At 40.2% G+C, this 14,714-nt stretch overlaps 2 protein-coding genes across 4 annotated transcripts in view; both read left to right on the top strand.

The window, feature by feature from the left end:
* The first annotated feature begins 1,832 nt into the window (after window positions 1-1,832).
* rpia (ribose 5-phosphate isomerase A (ribose 5-phosphate epimerase)) lies at window positions 1,833-10,622 on the top strand. 3 transcript variants are annotated; one of them, XM_088002855.1, is made up of 10 exons: window positions 1,834-2,197; window positions 2,625-2,685; window positions 5,646-5,701; window positions 6,820-6,879; window positions 6,950-7,014; window positions 7,092-7,160; window positions 7,251-7,392; window positions 7,769-7,870; window positions 8,878-8,977; window positions 9,087-10,622. In XM_088002855.1, exons 1-10 carry the CDS (start codon window positions 2,006-2,008, stop codon window positions 9,182-9,184), a joined length of 945 nt encoding a protein of 314 aa, XP_087858981.1. In that variant the 5' UTR covers window positions 1,834-2,005; the 3' UTR covers window positions 9,185-10,622. The 3 variants fall into 3 exon arrangements, with proteins under 3 accessions (XP_087858982.1, XP_087858981.1, XP_014824100.2); XM_014968614.2 differs by lacking the exon at window positions 7,769-7,870 and having other exon boundaries at window positions 1,838-2,197; XM_088002856.1 differs by lacking the exons at window positions 7,769-7,870; window positions 8,878-8,977; window positions 9,087-10,622 and adding an exon at window positions 7,633-7,690 and having other exon boundaries at window positions 1,833-2,197.
* Window positions 10,623-11,547: 925 nt separating this feature from the next.
* eif2ak3 (eukaryotic translation initiation factor 2-alpha kinase 3) overlaps window positions 11,548-14,714 on the top strand; it is a 37,335-nt gene continuing 34,168 nt past the window's right edge. The window contains exon 1 of the mRNA XM_088002854.1: window positions 11,548-12,153. Coding sequence (XP_087858980.1) covers window positions 11,840-12,153 — 314 coding nt within the window. The 5' untranslated portion in view covers window positions 11,548-11,839. The remainder of the gene's footprint in view (window positions 12,154-14,714) is intronic.

Below are 14,714 nucleotides of genomic sequence, written 5' to 3' on the forward strand. Positions count from 1 at the left end.
CGTTTTGCTGCTTCAGGACCAGGAAGAACCATGAATCCTTCTGTCCACCCAAACATCCTGAAGGAGACCGTCCATCTGGCCGCCTGTTGGTGAAACCAACCTGGGTTCTGCAGCAGGACGATGATCCAAAACACACCAGGTCTGAACAAGTGTTAAGGAGAACAACATCAAGTGGCCTAGTTAAAGTCCTGACCTGAATCCAACTGAAATGCTGTGGCATGGCTTCTAAAAGGGGACTCATGCTTAAAAACCCTGCAGTGTGGCTGAATTACAACAATTCTGCAAAGACTCATCACAAATGTTCGATTATAGTTGTTGGCACTTTTAGAAACAAGGCTGTAGGGTTGGATTTTTTTTTTCTGTTCATAATAATTATCTTCGTCTAACACTTAGTTTGATGATCTGAAGCATTTTATGACAAATGTATAGAAAGTAATAAAGACTTGCATTGGGGGCGGGGGGAACATGCTGTTTATCACCACTGTGTACAAGTTAAAATTTGAGGTCCAAACATCAGATCTTGTGGGACTCCACATTAATAAACTGTCTATTTTAATAAATAAATGCAATCCTTCGGTTTCTATCGTAGTAAACTGTAATCTTTGTTTTGACGCAAAAACAAACCCAGGATCTACCATTTTTTCTGTTTCTTCTACTTTTTCATTAAATATAAGGATGAAAAAGGCTGCAGCTCCACCTCCATGGTGTTTCTCATGCAACTTTTTTTAAAATAGTTTTTGCACAAGGTACTTGTCACAGACTTTAGAAACATTAGAAAGCTAGCCTGTAATTATCACAGTGGTATCTGTTCGTAATTCTGCAATTACCTTTGGAAGTGTGCTGAAAGGACAGGATACACTGAATTACATTTCCTTAGAAATTTAATTTGCCTCTCCAGTGAACTTCAGCTGAATAGTGTTATTCATATAATTTTTCATCTTCACCTCCATGTTGTTGCTTACTGTGATGGAGGGTGTTACCACAGTTGGTTCTTTATTTACAAAGATATACAGACCTCAACTGACTGAGGATCAATAAAATATTTGAAATATTTTAGGCAAATTCACTAAAAATGACACATTTAGTTTTGTATTAAATACTTTGTCAAGTGTTGTGTGAGTCTTCAGACTACATTTGTTTAATTTGTCCTTTTAAAAAGTTTTAAGAAAAACAATTTAAAAAAAAAGACTATAGCTGATTTTATTCGACAGTAATCCGAGAGGAACGAGGCAGAGAAAAGGAGGAATGACCTGCGCCAAAGGAACCAAGGTCGGAAATCGACCTCGGGGCGCATCGAGGTTCCCAGTTCATTCTATTTATTGATAATAAGAACACTATTAACATTTATTAAATAGTTTCAGCGTATTAAAAAATTATTTTAACATACAGGATTGAAAGGAATTGTTTACTCTGTCACAGAATTGTCATCAGTTTCTTGTTACCATGGTAACAAGGTGACGCTATGAGTTTAATATTCGTGTTTGAGCTCCGTTTGTTCATAAATACTTCTCTGCAAATAATACCCAATTATCACTGAGCATTTTAAGCTCGGCCAGTTAAACTTGCCTCCCTCTCACAGATGCCATCATCATACGTTCGATGCATCATCGTCATTAACAGGAAGAGAGGCTCCTAATTCGTATTTTGCCGTCCATTTGGGGTCCATTTTTGATATTCAACCTGCAGCACTGTTTAAAATGTGTGACTTTGTTCTCTTTTTTGGTGTTCCTGTGTATCTTAGTGATGACAATCAAATAAATGCAACCGCGACACGTTTGTCTTGCAGCGTCCACCTGGCGTCGCCGTTTCCCCTAACTTGCGCGCATGCCTACAAACCGCTACAAAGCAGGCAGTACATGAAAACAGTCATTAATACGTGACCAGAAAAGTATCTCATTTGACTCGTGACTACCTGAAGGAATGGGGGACGCTTCTGTCTGACTGCGAGTCCGTCCGCGCGCGCTAGCGCGTGTGCGTGTCGTGTTGTTTTGGGGGGCGGCGGGTCATGACACTCCAGAGGTGGGTGTTCCTCCGTAAGCTCACAGCTGCTGCTGCTTCTTCTCCTCCTCCCTTCTCTCTTCCATCCTCCCTGAGCTGTTGCACACACGTGCTCGGGTTCAGTCAGTCTGCAGCCGCCAACATGGCAGAGGAGGCGAAGAAACTAGCAGCGTACTCTGCCGTGGACAACAACGTCCAGGTACAGCGGACCTCCATGTCGCTATTAGCTAACAAGCAGACATGTTCATATTTTTCCTTGAATTGTGTGTGAAGTACAGCCGCTAGGCGCAGCCTATTAGCATAGTTAGCCTAATTCCCAGATAAATGCACATTATGCCATGTTGCTGTATTGATGTTATCTAACTTGGAGGATTTTAAAGCGACTTAGCTGAGTGTTATGCGGACTTGTTCCTAGCTGGTGAGCTAACTCTGTTCTGCTTTAACGACCAAGTACACAACAGTACAGTTAGATTAGATTAGGTTAACAGTATGATTACATTACAAAGTGTTGAACCCATTAAGGGGGTGAATACTGTATGCAAAGATAACTTTATATGCATGTACATTTTTGCTGATCTTTAAATGTGTAAAATGTAAAATGGTTGAATGGGTCGTTTCTTTTCCAGAACAATCAGGCGGTGGGAGTGGGGAGTGGGTCGACCATCGTGTATGCTGTGGACCGGTTAGGTGAGTAAAGCCTCCATGAGCTTTAATGTCTAACATGGAGAATGCAGTCCCTGAAATTCCGTCTAGTCAAAGTTGCATCAGGGTAATGCATTTATGCAGTGGAATGTAATAGATTAGAGTGGAGCTGATAGCGATGCTTATTTTAGTTAAGAAACTGTTACTTCTAGACAAATAAAAGGCACACTGGCAGATATAGCTATTCATAAAATTTCTTCTCCCTCTGGCCAACTGTTAACTGACCCTAAACTCATAAATGATGCCTTTTTCAGTTGTTACAGTAATTTATACACCTCCAAGAGTAGTGCTACCAGTTCGGATACTAAAGTCTTTCTAAACATTTTAAATGTACATGTCCTGGATGAATCCGCCAGGGCACACTTGGACTCTAGTTTTACTATTGAAGAAATCAAATCTGCGATACGTTCATTATCTTCTGGTAGGGCTTGTGGTCCGGATGGGTTCTTTAAATGTTGTTTGGATCTGGTTGCCCCTCTTCTTCTGAGTATGGTGAACTCTTCAGTGGAGGAGGGAGTGTTTCCCCAGAGTTTGTATGATACCCATATTGTCTTCTCCTGAAGAAGGGCAGGGATTGCTCTAATGTTGCCTCATACCGTCCTTTAAGCTTACTAAATGGTGACCAAAAAAATAGTAGCCAAAGTATTAGCTACTCATTTAAATAAACACATAGCTCATCTGATCCATCCCGACCAGACTGGCCTTATCCCAACAGGTATTCTTTTTCAAACACTCGTCGACTCTTAAATGTTATGTACCAGACCAGCCTTCCAGCCTCTGCAGTTATTTCATTAGATGCTCAGCAGGAATTCAACCAAATTGAATGGGACTATTTGTTTTTGGTTTTCCAAAAATTTGGCTTTGGCGATAAATTTATGACATTACTAAAAATGCTTTACGCTCAGCCCAAATCCTCAGTTCTGACTAATCACGACAGGTCTGCTTCTTTTTTATTACATCGCGGAACCAGACAGGGGTGTTGTCCTTCACTGTTGCTATTTGCACTGGCCATGGAACCCTTGCTATTTCCATCAGGACCCATCCATTGATCACTGGCATTTCAGACTATGCTACAGATAGTCCCATTGGCCTGTATGCGGACGATGTTATCCTGACCCTTTCAGACGTCACAGTCTCTCTTTCTCCACTTCTTTCTCTTATAAATAAATTTGGCAAGCTTTCCGGTTTTACTATTAATTGGGATAAAAGTCTTTTTATGCCTCTTTCAGATGGTCTGGACGCTGCTTTTCTTAGCAACCTGCCATTCAAAGTTTCCACTAGTTATTTTGAGTATCTGTGGATAAATATCACTAGGGACCCTAAACTCCTTTTTAAACATAACTTTCTGGATTTAATCAACAACTTAAATCTATGGTCGACTGGTGGAAGCTCCTTCCTCTTTCATTGATTGGCCGCGTTAATGTTGTCAAGATGGTGGTCCTCCCGAAATTTACCTATCTTTTTCAAAATATACCCATTTACCTCACTGCTTCCTTTTTTAAGATGATAGATTCCATTGTAATCCCTTTTGTCTGGGCCGGTAAACATCCTCAAATATCAAAGTCTCACCTACAGAAACCTACTGCTGAGGGGGGTCTAGGCCTTCCTGTTTTTCGATATTATTACTGGGCGTGTAATTCCAGATCCTGGCTTTTCTGACTCATCTCTGTTCGAGAGGTGAGGTGGTTGACGTGTTAACACCCAAATGGCCGTTGAATGAAAACCTTGCGTCCTTAGAACTTACTACTTCCTCCTTAGCTGCAGTATTGTTTTCCAATCTTTTTTGTCTTTTCAGTTGCTGAAGGATAATTTCATACTAAAAAATTCATTTTTTAGTATGAAATTAAAATTAAATTTTGAAGCAGATAAAGACTGTCCTGAATCTCCCTGTCCTGAGAATCAAAACCTGTTGATGTCAAAACAGGTTTGTCAAAACTTTGAACAGGTCAAAACCTGTTAATTAATTAATTCTAGACTGCAACTTATTCAGTTCAAAGTTATCCATCAGCTGCACCTTTCTAAAGCTAAACTTAATAAGCTATTTCTCTGCGTCTCACCAAAATGCGACAAATGTAAATTAGATGATGGGACTTTGGGTCATCTGTTTGGGTCCTGCCCTAAACTTCTGGACTTCTGGTGCAGGATATTTGAATTTTATAGCAACGCTTATGGTAAGCTTCTATGTCCGGATAGGCATTTGATAATTTTGGGTTGCTCTAAATCCTCTCTTACTCTTCCCATGTCTCTACAACAGTCTCTAAAGTTTGGTTTAGTGGTAGCAAAGCGGGTTATTCTGTGGGAATGGAAATCCTCTACCCGCCTTGTTTTAAGAAATGGCTTAATGACATGGTGTCCTGTATCTATCTTGAGGAAATTTGATACTTTTTGTCTGACAATCATCAGAAGTTCCTTGATGTGTGGGCTCCTTTCAATAGATACAAAATAATGGGCTAAAATGACTGTCATATTCATCTGGACCTGTATTTCTTTTAATTTGTTTTATTTATTTATCTTTTCTTCATTGTTATTTTTACTGTGATTATAATTTATTGTTTTCACCTTTTATTGATATTCCATGGTGAGCTGTTCGATACAATGTCTCCAGAAATGTCTGCTGTTCGCTTGGACTCTGTTTGATTGACTCTACAGTCTGATGAGCACATAGTTTATCCTCTTATCAGACCTTCAGTTAGCTGACAGTGTTTTGACTGTTCTGTTTTGTTGATTTTTGTTTTTGTTTACTTTTTGTTGTTTTTGTTTACGTTTCTTCTTCTATCTTGGCTGTTTAACCTTGATAAATCATAAACAAATATATATAAAAAAGAAACTGTTACTTCTGCACATTCTTCCTTGGTCACTACAGAACTGAATGGCTGAACAGGATTCGGTTCAGTTTTTAACTTTGCCTCTTGAATTCTCTCTCTCTCCATCTGTTTTCTTTCCAGCTGAAAGAGTTCGACAGGAAAAGCTCAACATCGTGTGTGTGCCCACTTCCTTCCAGGTTAGTCAAAGTACCCAAAACACTCAAGTCTCACTTGACTCGGCAACGTGAACGCTCATGTGTTCACAAATGTTCTGAAGAAGTTGCCACACGATAACCATGTCTTGCTCAAAGGTTTCCACAGAGTAGTGTGGTTTAGAGTTAAACCTGCTACAATGACAAATATTGCAGGACGATAAATTATCCCAGAAATGATTACAATGTTGTTTTGAGACCGTTTCCAAGTAATATATTGATCATGGCATAATAATCCAGGTTGTCCCTCTCAAAAACTGTTCTACATAAACTTTAGTTTTGTAGAAAATACCCCACGCTGTAACTGCAAGATGTTTTAAATATCCAGAAAAAAACACAACCAAAAACAATCAATGAAAAAGAAATGAAGCCCACACACAACGGAAACCGTAAATAAAATAGATTATAACGCCTCTGAAAACAAAAATGTCCTTCAAAAAATATAAATCATGAGAATGAAAATGATTGAGCTAATTTTAATTCATCATGTGATTAACTCTGCATAGTGCCAGGTTTACACTCATTATTTTCTGGTATTAATCTTCCACAGTGGGTGACATGGTGTAATCTAATCATTTTTAAAATTGTTTATAGTAAAGCTGCACCGATTGCAACTTTCTGGCCGATCACTGATAATTAAAAAAGCTGGCCAGCCCATTCTGATTTTGGGGCGGTACCAATATTTCTTTTTCTTTTTCCTGAAAAGTAGCTAAATATTGTGACAAAGTTGCTGAGTTGGCAACCTCACACATGCAGTCATGACGTCTGTCAGTCTGCCCTCTCTCACAGCAGGGTCTTATTTTCAGACCTTTGCTGAAACAGACGAGGTCAGTTTCACGTAACTAACAGCCGATCGACAGTCTGCCACATTGAATTTTGTCGGTGCAGCTCCTCATCCTGGACCGACTTTATCTTCAGTCATGGATGTGAGGACAATAAAATCCCATGGTTAATTAAAGCAGGATCAAAAACAAAAGAGGACATTACTTTCTTCTCCATCGTTGATGACACAGCTGCTGTGTGTTCATCTCTACCCGTTCTGTCTGAGTTTAGCAGCACAGCTCCTCGGTGAACTCAAACCGATGCTCTCTCTCCTCCCTCAGGCTCGACAGCTGATCCTGCAGCACGGCCTGGCGCTGTCGGACCTGGAAAGACACCCAGAGGTACGATGAGTGTTGGCACTATGCCGGTGGAAGCCAAACGTGGCGGTAACGGTGCGTTTCCTGTGCTCAGCTGGACGTGGCGATCGACGGCGCAGACGAAGTGGACGCTCAGCTCACGCTGATTAAAGGCGGCGGGTGAGCGTGTTCTGCCGCGGACGGCTCGGCTCGAGGCCCCACCGACCTTTCTGACCCGTCCTCTCTCCATTTTGCAGCGGCTGCCTCACTCAGGAGAAGATTATCGCCGGCAACTCGAAATGTTTCGTCGTCATTGCTGACTACAGGTCTGCATCTGCTAGTGAGAGTGGTGGGAATATTTTTTGCAGTTTTTAAAAACGCTTGGCTCACGGAAATATTTTTTTTTTGCGTCCCAGAAAGGATTCCAGTGTTCTGGGGGAGCAGTGGAAGAAGGGCGTTCCCATCGAGGTCATCCCCATGGCGTACGTTCCCGTCTCCAGGGTGATAGCTAAGCGCTTTGGAGGGGAGGTCAATTTAAGGATGGCGGTCAGTAAAGCCGTAAGTAGAAGTACTTTTCTTGTTGTTTTCACATGAGTTCTTTAGGTGCTGTTGATGTTTAATTCTCAGCATAAGGTTGCAAATTATTTCTGGAGTTTAGGTTCTGTTAAGAACCTCAATTCAGTTTTGAGTCACAATTTGATTCGATTTTGATTCAGTATTTAGTTAGATTTGGTGGAACACAAATAATTCATTGGAATACGTCTTTTCATGTATTATTTTCTCATTTTTTCTGCCCAGGTTACGCTCCATCCTTTGCTGGTGGTTTAACCCCAGGAATAAACCTGATCCTCTTTCATTTCTGTGCTCACTATTGTTTTTTTCAGGGGTTTTTTTTTTTTACATTATTTAAAAGAAATCTTTATTGTCACAATAGAAAGAGCAAAGTCAGGGAGGAGACATTAGATCAGAGGCCAGCAGCAGGGACGATGATGATGATGATGATGATGATGATGATGATGATGAAGGGTCTTCTGAGGTAAGGACAGATTATGACCAGGCAGGTTTCAGAACCAGAGGTTGACAGGAAATTCAGAATTAATCCAGAATATTTGTATTAGCATAGATGACATACTGTCATATTTTACATTTAAAGAAATGGACTAAATATATTTAATAAGCTTCTGACATTTCTGCAGCATAAGAGCTAAAACATATGCTAATCTGAGCATCATTAGCATTTTCCTCTTGTATTAATAAACATGATAAATTCCTCTGGAGCCAGGTCTGGCTCAGCTTATCTGATGTGGAATCATCAAGGATTCTACACATCCAAATATTCAGATGATGTGATTTCTGCTTTTAAACGGCCTGATCCTCAGCCAGACTCTGAACCTGGACACATGAACAGCTGAGTCCGTTTTAGGTGACAGGTTTACTTTTAGCAAATGGGAATAATAGTCATAGAAAAAGTGGGGAAACTTTATGTGCTATTAATGGATTTTATCAATTAATCAAATTTTCTGTTTATAAAGATTAAACTTCTGGAAAATCTGTTGTTTTTTTCCCCACTCTTTGGGTTTGTGTAGTTTTTAGTGATGTCCACCATCTTGTTTTACAGCGTGTATTTATTTGGACTTCAGATCAACTTCCAGAAGGGATGTTGAAATGAAAGCAAGTTTAGAAAATATTTTGTCATTTGCAATTTGTTTTTGAGGAAAAAAAGGGGGGAATAAAAACAATTGCGATTTTCTTTATTTTTTTACTTAAACTCCAAAAACGAGCAGCGGTGGTACACTGATGTCACTGTCCTCAGTGATAATCGTAACTTTTCAAAGGGTTTCCAGCTGATTTGGTACGGAGCCCTGCTTTGTTTACATCATAACATTTATGGCCCAGTGGTTCAGCTGCTGTCTGGCAGCTCCTAGCGGTCGCCCTGCGGTCGAGGTCAGACACGCCCAGAGACCCAGGTTAGGCGACACAGTCGGGCTTTCTCTGCTCCTTTCGCTCTGACCGGAACCAGGCCGTGTGCTTTCTGGCTTGCAGGGTCCCGTCGTCACCGACAACAGCAACTTCATCCTGGACTGGAAGTTTGAGGACGTCCAGAACTGGAGCGAGGTCAACACTGCCATCAAGATGATTCCCGGTGAGGAACGCTGGTCACATCAAATCCACAGAAAAGTTGCTTCATGCACAGAGTGAACTTTGAAAATATTTAGATTTCTGATGGCACTGAAAAGGTTTTCGTGTCGTAGGTGTGGTGGAGACGGGGCTCTTCGTCAACATGGCCGAACGGGCGTACTTTGGGATGGAAGATGGAAGCGTGAAGGTTCGGAAGGCTCCCGCCAACTAATGAGCTGGCTACAGGCTCCGCCCACAAAGTGCCACGCTCACAACCCGACCCCAGCTACAGGGAAGCTCACTTTTACCTCGCAAAATAAGTTACTTTCACATTCAGAAGGTGCTGCTTCTGATTTTATGTTTTTTTTTAAGTGCCTGATGAGAAAAAGCCAGCTGGCAGATTTTACTGTTGGAGGAGTTTGACTGGCTGCAGAACTGGGTTTTAAAGCTGACCGGGTCACCAGAGTTCAGCTGAATAAAGCAAAGCTGTGCCTTTTGATTTTAAAATTACATTTAAAAAGCTTAACTGCATGTGTCGCGTTAGTGTGATTATAAAAAATACACAAATAACACAGATCAGAGTTCAAGGATTAAGCAGTCGGGTTTGAACTTTTAGATTCAGCTACGTTCAATCTATCAAAACAAACTGACGTACCATAAAGAGCAAAGGTGAGCAGTAAAACATTCCCTCTAAAAGCAGAAACGACACATCCTTCTGAGAAGCTAAACGTTCAACAAGAACACTTTGTGGCTCATTTTCCATTTCCTCGTCAAAAGGAAAAGAGAGAGATGGTAGCAGAAGTTGAAAAGGTTTAGAAAATGCTGGTGGTTTCCTCCTGGGTTGCATCATCTCCTCTTGCAGCTGGTTAGTCGAGTCAGCTGAGAAGCTTGCAACTTCACGGTTTCCCACATAAACTGTTAAATTTTTTTGTGCCTGCGACAAACTTCCGTTACAGTTTCTCCTCACACCAGGCGTCTGGAAGCAGGGAGTCTTGTGCCATAAGTTCATTTTAAAAACGAAACCCAGTGATGATGGTGATTAATTTAAAAAACCTTCCAAAACAAATATAGTAGGCAAATCTCAAAAACTGAGATTTGTGCTGCTGCTTTGATCATTCAAATAAATCAAGTTGCCTCTAAAAAGTTCTATTTTTTTCTCCTTTATAGGCTTTTTTTTTTTTTTTTTAGAAATAAATGGTACAGTAGGATTTTCTACATACTAGATTGCTGTCATAGGTTGCATCTGTTGTAAATTGGTGATACAGTGCCTCATACTGTAATTTGATGCTTGAATATGTATCTTTGTAACTGTGGGAGACTGAAAACGTCACATCCTGGCTAATGTGATACCAATAAGACGTTTTTCAGTTTCCAAAAAGTCACTGTTGAATTGAAACCGTGAAAGTTGTCTTTGTGACTCTGCGGTACATCAATAAAGTTTCTAAAGTGAAAAGCTATGTTCTAAAAACATAATGAACAAAAACTACACTGTGCATGAATACTTTTGCACCAGCAACTTTTTTAACCAGTTGACTGTGATTTTTTTTCTCTTTTTTTTTTTTTTTCCTTTTCCTTGTAACCCATACAGGACCAAATTATAACCCATGCTTGTTTTATGTCTAAACTGTTGGAACATAACTTGCTCTAATAAAAGTTGAGTGTGAAAAATGTTTCATGATCCAAATAATTATTATGGTTATTCATGTTTGTTGCAGTTTTTTATTGTGAAAATGAGCTGAGATGAATAAAATGTTACATCGGACAGGCTTTAAAGCATTTTCAGCATATTGTAAAGTTCACTACTTGTCTTTTAACTACAAATAATGGAGTTACAGAATAAAACGTATTTAAAAAGTGCAGTAAGTGTATATTTTACCTTGATTAAATTATGATTTATAACAAAACAGAAAAACTTACTAGTAAGGCTCTGTAGATGCTCTACAGAAGTCTGACAAGCAGATTTTAGATTGAATATCGCTCTTTGACCAGGAGGTGGTGCTAGAAACACAAACTTCACAGTTGGCAGCGAACAGCTCACTTTTATATACAGCGACTTACTGAAGTCACTCAAAAACAAAAGTAGCTTTCCTGATTAAATTTATATAAAGTGGCGGCGGAGGCATTAAGTAATGCAGGTATTACGTCACTACACTGTTTATTTAGAGAAACAACTCGTGACCAGGAACAGGAACTGTACCGCTTTATACCTTAAGCCACGTTGAAGATTTCATGTTGACTGGTCCTGACAACCACGCTGAGTGATGTCTTAATGAACCAATCCAGCTCATCCAAGATGTCCGAATCAACCAATGGCATCGTTGCTTCTCGAAACGACCTGTCTATTTGACGGAAAGCCACACATCCGACCAACCGGCGACCCTCAATAGGAACTGCCATCAGGGACTTTTTTGCGTCAGCTCTGACAGGACGCCTGCGTCTACGTAACAGACAGCGAATCAGCCAATGTCAGTGACTGTTTGGGGGGGCTGGTATGCTCTGAGCCCTCCCCTTTGACTGACGAATACCTAATCCAATCAGATTTTGCTTAGTGTGCGAGGACACGTGATTGGCAGTAAATTGTGCAATGAGAGAATAGTACTTTAAATGTGAAGGCAAGAATGATTTTTAGTGTCCAATCCTAGTGTAGAAACAAGGCGGGATTTAGGGTAACCAAGGCAAGACTCAGTCTAGTATAAAGGGAATAACATGGTGTCCCAGAGGCTGTTTATGTTTACTTAAAGAACACGTTCAAGTGGGGCGTATTTCCAGACACAGCGAATATTTTTATATCGTTTCAGTTTTTTTACACTTTCTTTATTTTCATGTTCAGATTTACTTGCTTAGTGGCATGTAAATCAGCTACTTTACTAATGTGCCAGTCTTACAAATGGAAAGGGAGCTTCACTTTGGAAGCGTGAGCATTACCCTGGTGCTCCTGCTGCTGCTGAAAGCGCTCATAGGTTTCGGGACTTCGGAAGCTCAGGGCTCCGCCACCGGACTGGAGCCGGGGTCCGACAGCCGGGGTTCGGCGGCGACCTCGGGAGAACATGGTGCCACCGCGGCCGTGGAGGAGCTCTGCATGGAGAACACGGGCAGCGCGATCACTGGAGCTGACGTTACGGTGGAGGACGATGAGAATTGGTCTGCAGGGGAGGCCGAAGAATCCCGGGGAGAAAGTGACGGAAATGTTCGACCTACGAGGTAATTACAGTACGAATGCATATAGAGCGACACAGCTAGTAGCTTGAAACCCATTATCGGACACTGTCGTTTAAGACCTGGAAACATATGCTATTTCCAGTGTGACACATAAGCCTGTTCATATTTAAAGCTAAACAAAGATAAAATGTTGAAATAAAAAAGCTAAAATAACCATTTATTGTGTTTGACACACTTTTGGAGTATCCTTCCGCCATAGTGCTGCACAGAAGTTATTGTTTATCTGGTAATGCTTCATTGACTCATAAACTGCTATTTAATTTACAATTTTACTGTATAATTTATCAGTCATTTTGAAAATGTGTTGGGAACCAAACGACTAAAGACTGATAAAATATGCCAGCAGACTGTCAGGGATGAAAACTGAGATATCGCGATGTTGACAAGTGTGTCCGAAAATGGGTTTCGGGAGTCTTTGGATAAAATTGCGTAAATATAACTGCACTGTTTGGGTTGCCATTCGTTTGGGGTTAGCTAGTCGTTATTCTTTATATATATTCACAAGTAATATAAGTTTTGTTTTTAAGTTTGGCGTCTCAGGACAGTACACGCTTCATCCTTTCGATCAGAAACATGAAATGGAAAGTTCTTCTGCAGTCTGCCGAAGGCGTGTTTTCAACAGTGAACTGGAAAGTGTGTATAGAGCCCCAGTAGTGCCGCAATGTTGCATGTAAATAATTTTTTTCCACGAACAAAAATTAAACTTGAAATAAATGCGTATGTTAGATATATAATATATCTAACATGTGATATCTGTGCGTAATTATTCCAAGAAATGAGTTAAATGGCCAGTCAGATCTGACTAGTTAACATGCAAAACAAGTAAAATTCAGACCAAATACTTTGACAAGTGTAATGTTAGCCCTGCTCACAGAGGTTTCCAGACATTGTTCACAGATTCATAGATTGCTCATAGAAATAAATAGTCACATAATCTTGCTTTTTTGAATATAGTACATTTTCTTTTGTTGGATATATTTCAATCATTTTCAGCCTCGTTAACCAGCATAATCTAATTTAAACTCTGACCAGATCATCACTATGTATGTTAGGTGCTTGTTTACTATTTTAATTCATGATTTTGCTAGGTAATGGTTTAATTATTTAGCAAATTTAGTTGCTTTTGGACCAGGGTCCTGAACTGACTTGTAATTACAGTGTTTTAACTCAAACAAAATGTTGTTTTGTTTGAGTTCTTTTCATTGCTGTCCTTACGCAATAAAAAGAACTCAAACCGTTTTGAGGTTTCAAAAACGGATAAAATAGTTTCTCAGGTTTACAGAAATGTGGCATTATTAATAGTCTAATACCTGCAAACTTTTTGTTGTTATATCTCTTTCATTGCCTTATTTTACTTCAACTATCACCGTTATTCCTCTGGTACTGTTGCTCTATAAAGACCTTGTTACATTTCCAATTAAGTGGAAGCCTTCCTCCTCACTTGACAACAGAGGAAGCATCTCATGCTGCGGTGTGTTTAGCCTCCTGTCAGCTGCTTAGGTAAATCTGTCTGTTTACGGTATTAACAATCAGTTCATGTGGAGTTTCAGAGAAGACAATGACTGTGGATTGAAGGATATAGGAGAACAACATAAAAGCTGTTTTCAGCATGACTTTAATCTATCAGGATATAAACTTCTTTCATTGTATGGAGTTGTACTTGTGTTCTTACTGTATCAGCTGTGAAAATCCACCGTAAAGCTGTTAGTCAAGAGTTGAATGTCTCACCTCAACCACACAGCAGCTGCTGCCTGAAGTGAGCTGCAGCGCTGGGCACGCTGGGTGCAGCACCGATACTGTCTTCCTTGGTAAACAGGAGGTTCAACGCCCACTGTAGGTGTTTGCTGCAGTGTGTTCCTATTATGGTATTTATATATTTTCCACAGACCATTGCAGCTATGTTGGGTTAGGCTGAGATACAGCCTCGTGGACCCTGATTATTCCAGTAGCCTTTTTTTTCTGGTCCTGGAAGTGTAAAATGTCCTACACTAAATTATTCTCTGTGTGATATTCCAAACATTCTGTTAATCTTTCATTCGGGAGCTTGACTGAAGTTATCAAAGTGGAGACCTTGTTGGAGAGTTGGTTCAACCTTTTGAAGATCTACAGCACCCTTTCTGAACTTTATGTTCAAATTTATTGCGCCTGGATTCACTTTGGCGGTTCAAAGCGCAGTCCTGGGTATGGGTGTATGGGTATGTGTGTGTTAATGCGATCGGGTGAATGTGGCTGTAGTGTAAAACGATTTAAGTGGTCAGTATGTCTAGAAAAGCACGTAATAACTCCAGTGCTTTTGTCAAAGTCCGTCCATTTAACCTTTCCCTCATATTAAAGCTCCATGATGACACCCGACTAGACTCGGCCTGATAGGAAATTCCAATTATGTGATAACCTCAAGTAAGATTAACACAGTGTTACGGTAGCAGAAAATGTTTAAGTGAGTGCATAACATGATTACAGAGCTAATTGCTTTTGTTTTTAAAAAATAAAGGTCAACACTTGTGCCTGCAGTCTGTAAAATGATATATAGTGCTGTCCTGATA

This window comes from Poecilia mexicana, unplaced genomic scaffold (assembly GCF_051168715.1).
Source record: "Poecilia mexicana isolate PSO_F unplaced genomic scaffold, ASM5116871v1 scaffold_22, whole genome shotgun sequence".
Classification (NCBI taxonomy): Eukaryota; Metazoa; Chordata; class Actinopteri; order Cyprinodontiformes; family Poeciliidae; genus Poecilia; species Poecilia mexicana.

What these genes read in the sequence shown, in the direction of transcription:
- rpia (XM_088002855.1), top strand. Translation starts at nt 2,006, where the DNA reads ATGACACTCCAGAGGTGGGTGTTCCTCCGTAAGCTCACAGCTGCTGCT. An exon ending in CCGTGGACAACAACGTCCAG is followed by an intron (nt 2,198 to 2,624) that starts GTACAGCGGACC and finishes TTTCTTTTCCAG; the next exon opens with AACAATCAGGCGGTGGGAGT. An exon ending in GTCGTCATTGCTGACTACAG is followed by an intron (nt 7,161 to 7,250) that starts GTCTGCATCTGC and finishes TTTGCGTCCCAG; the next exon opens with AAAGGATTCCAGTGTTCTGG.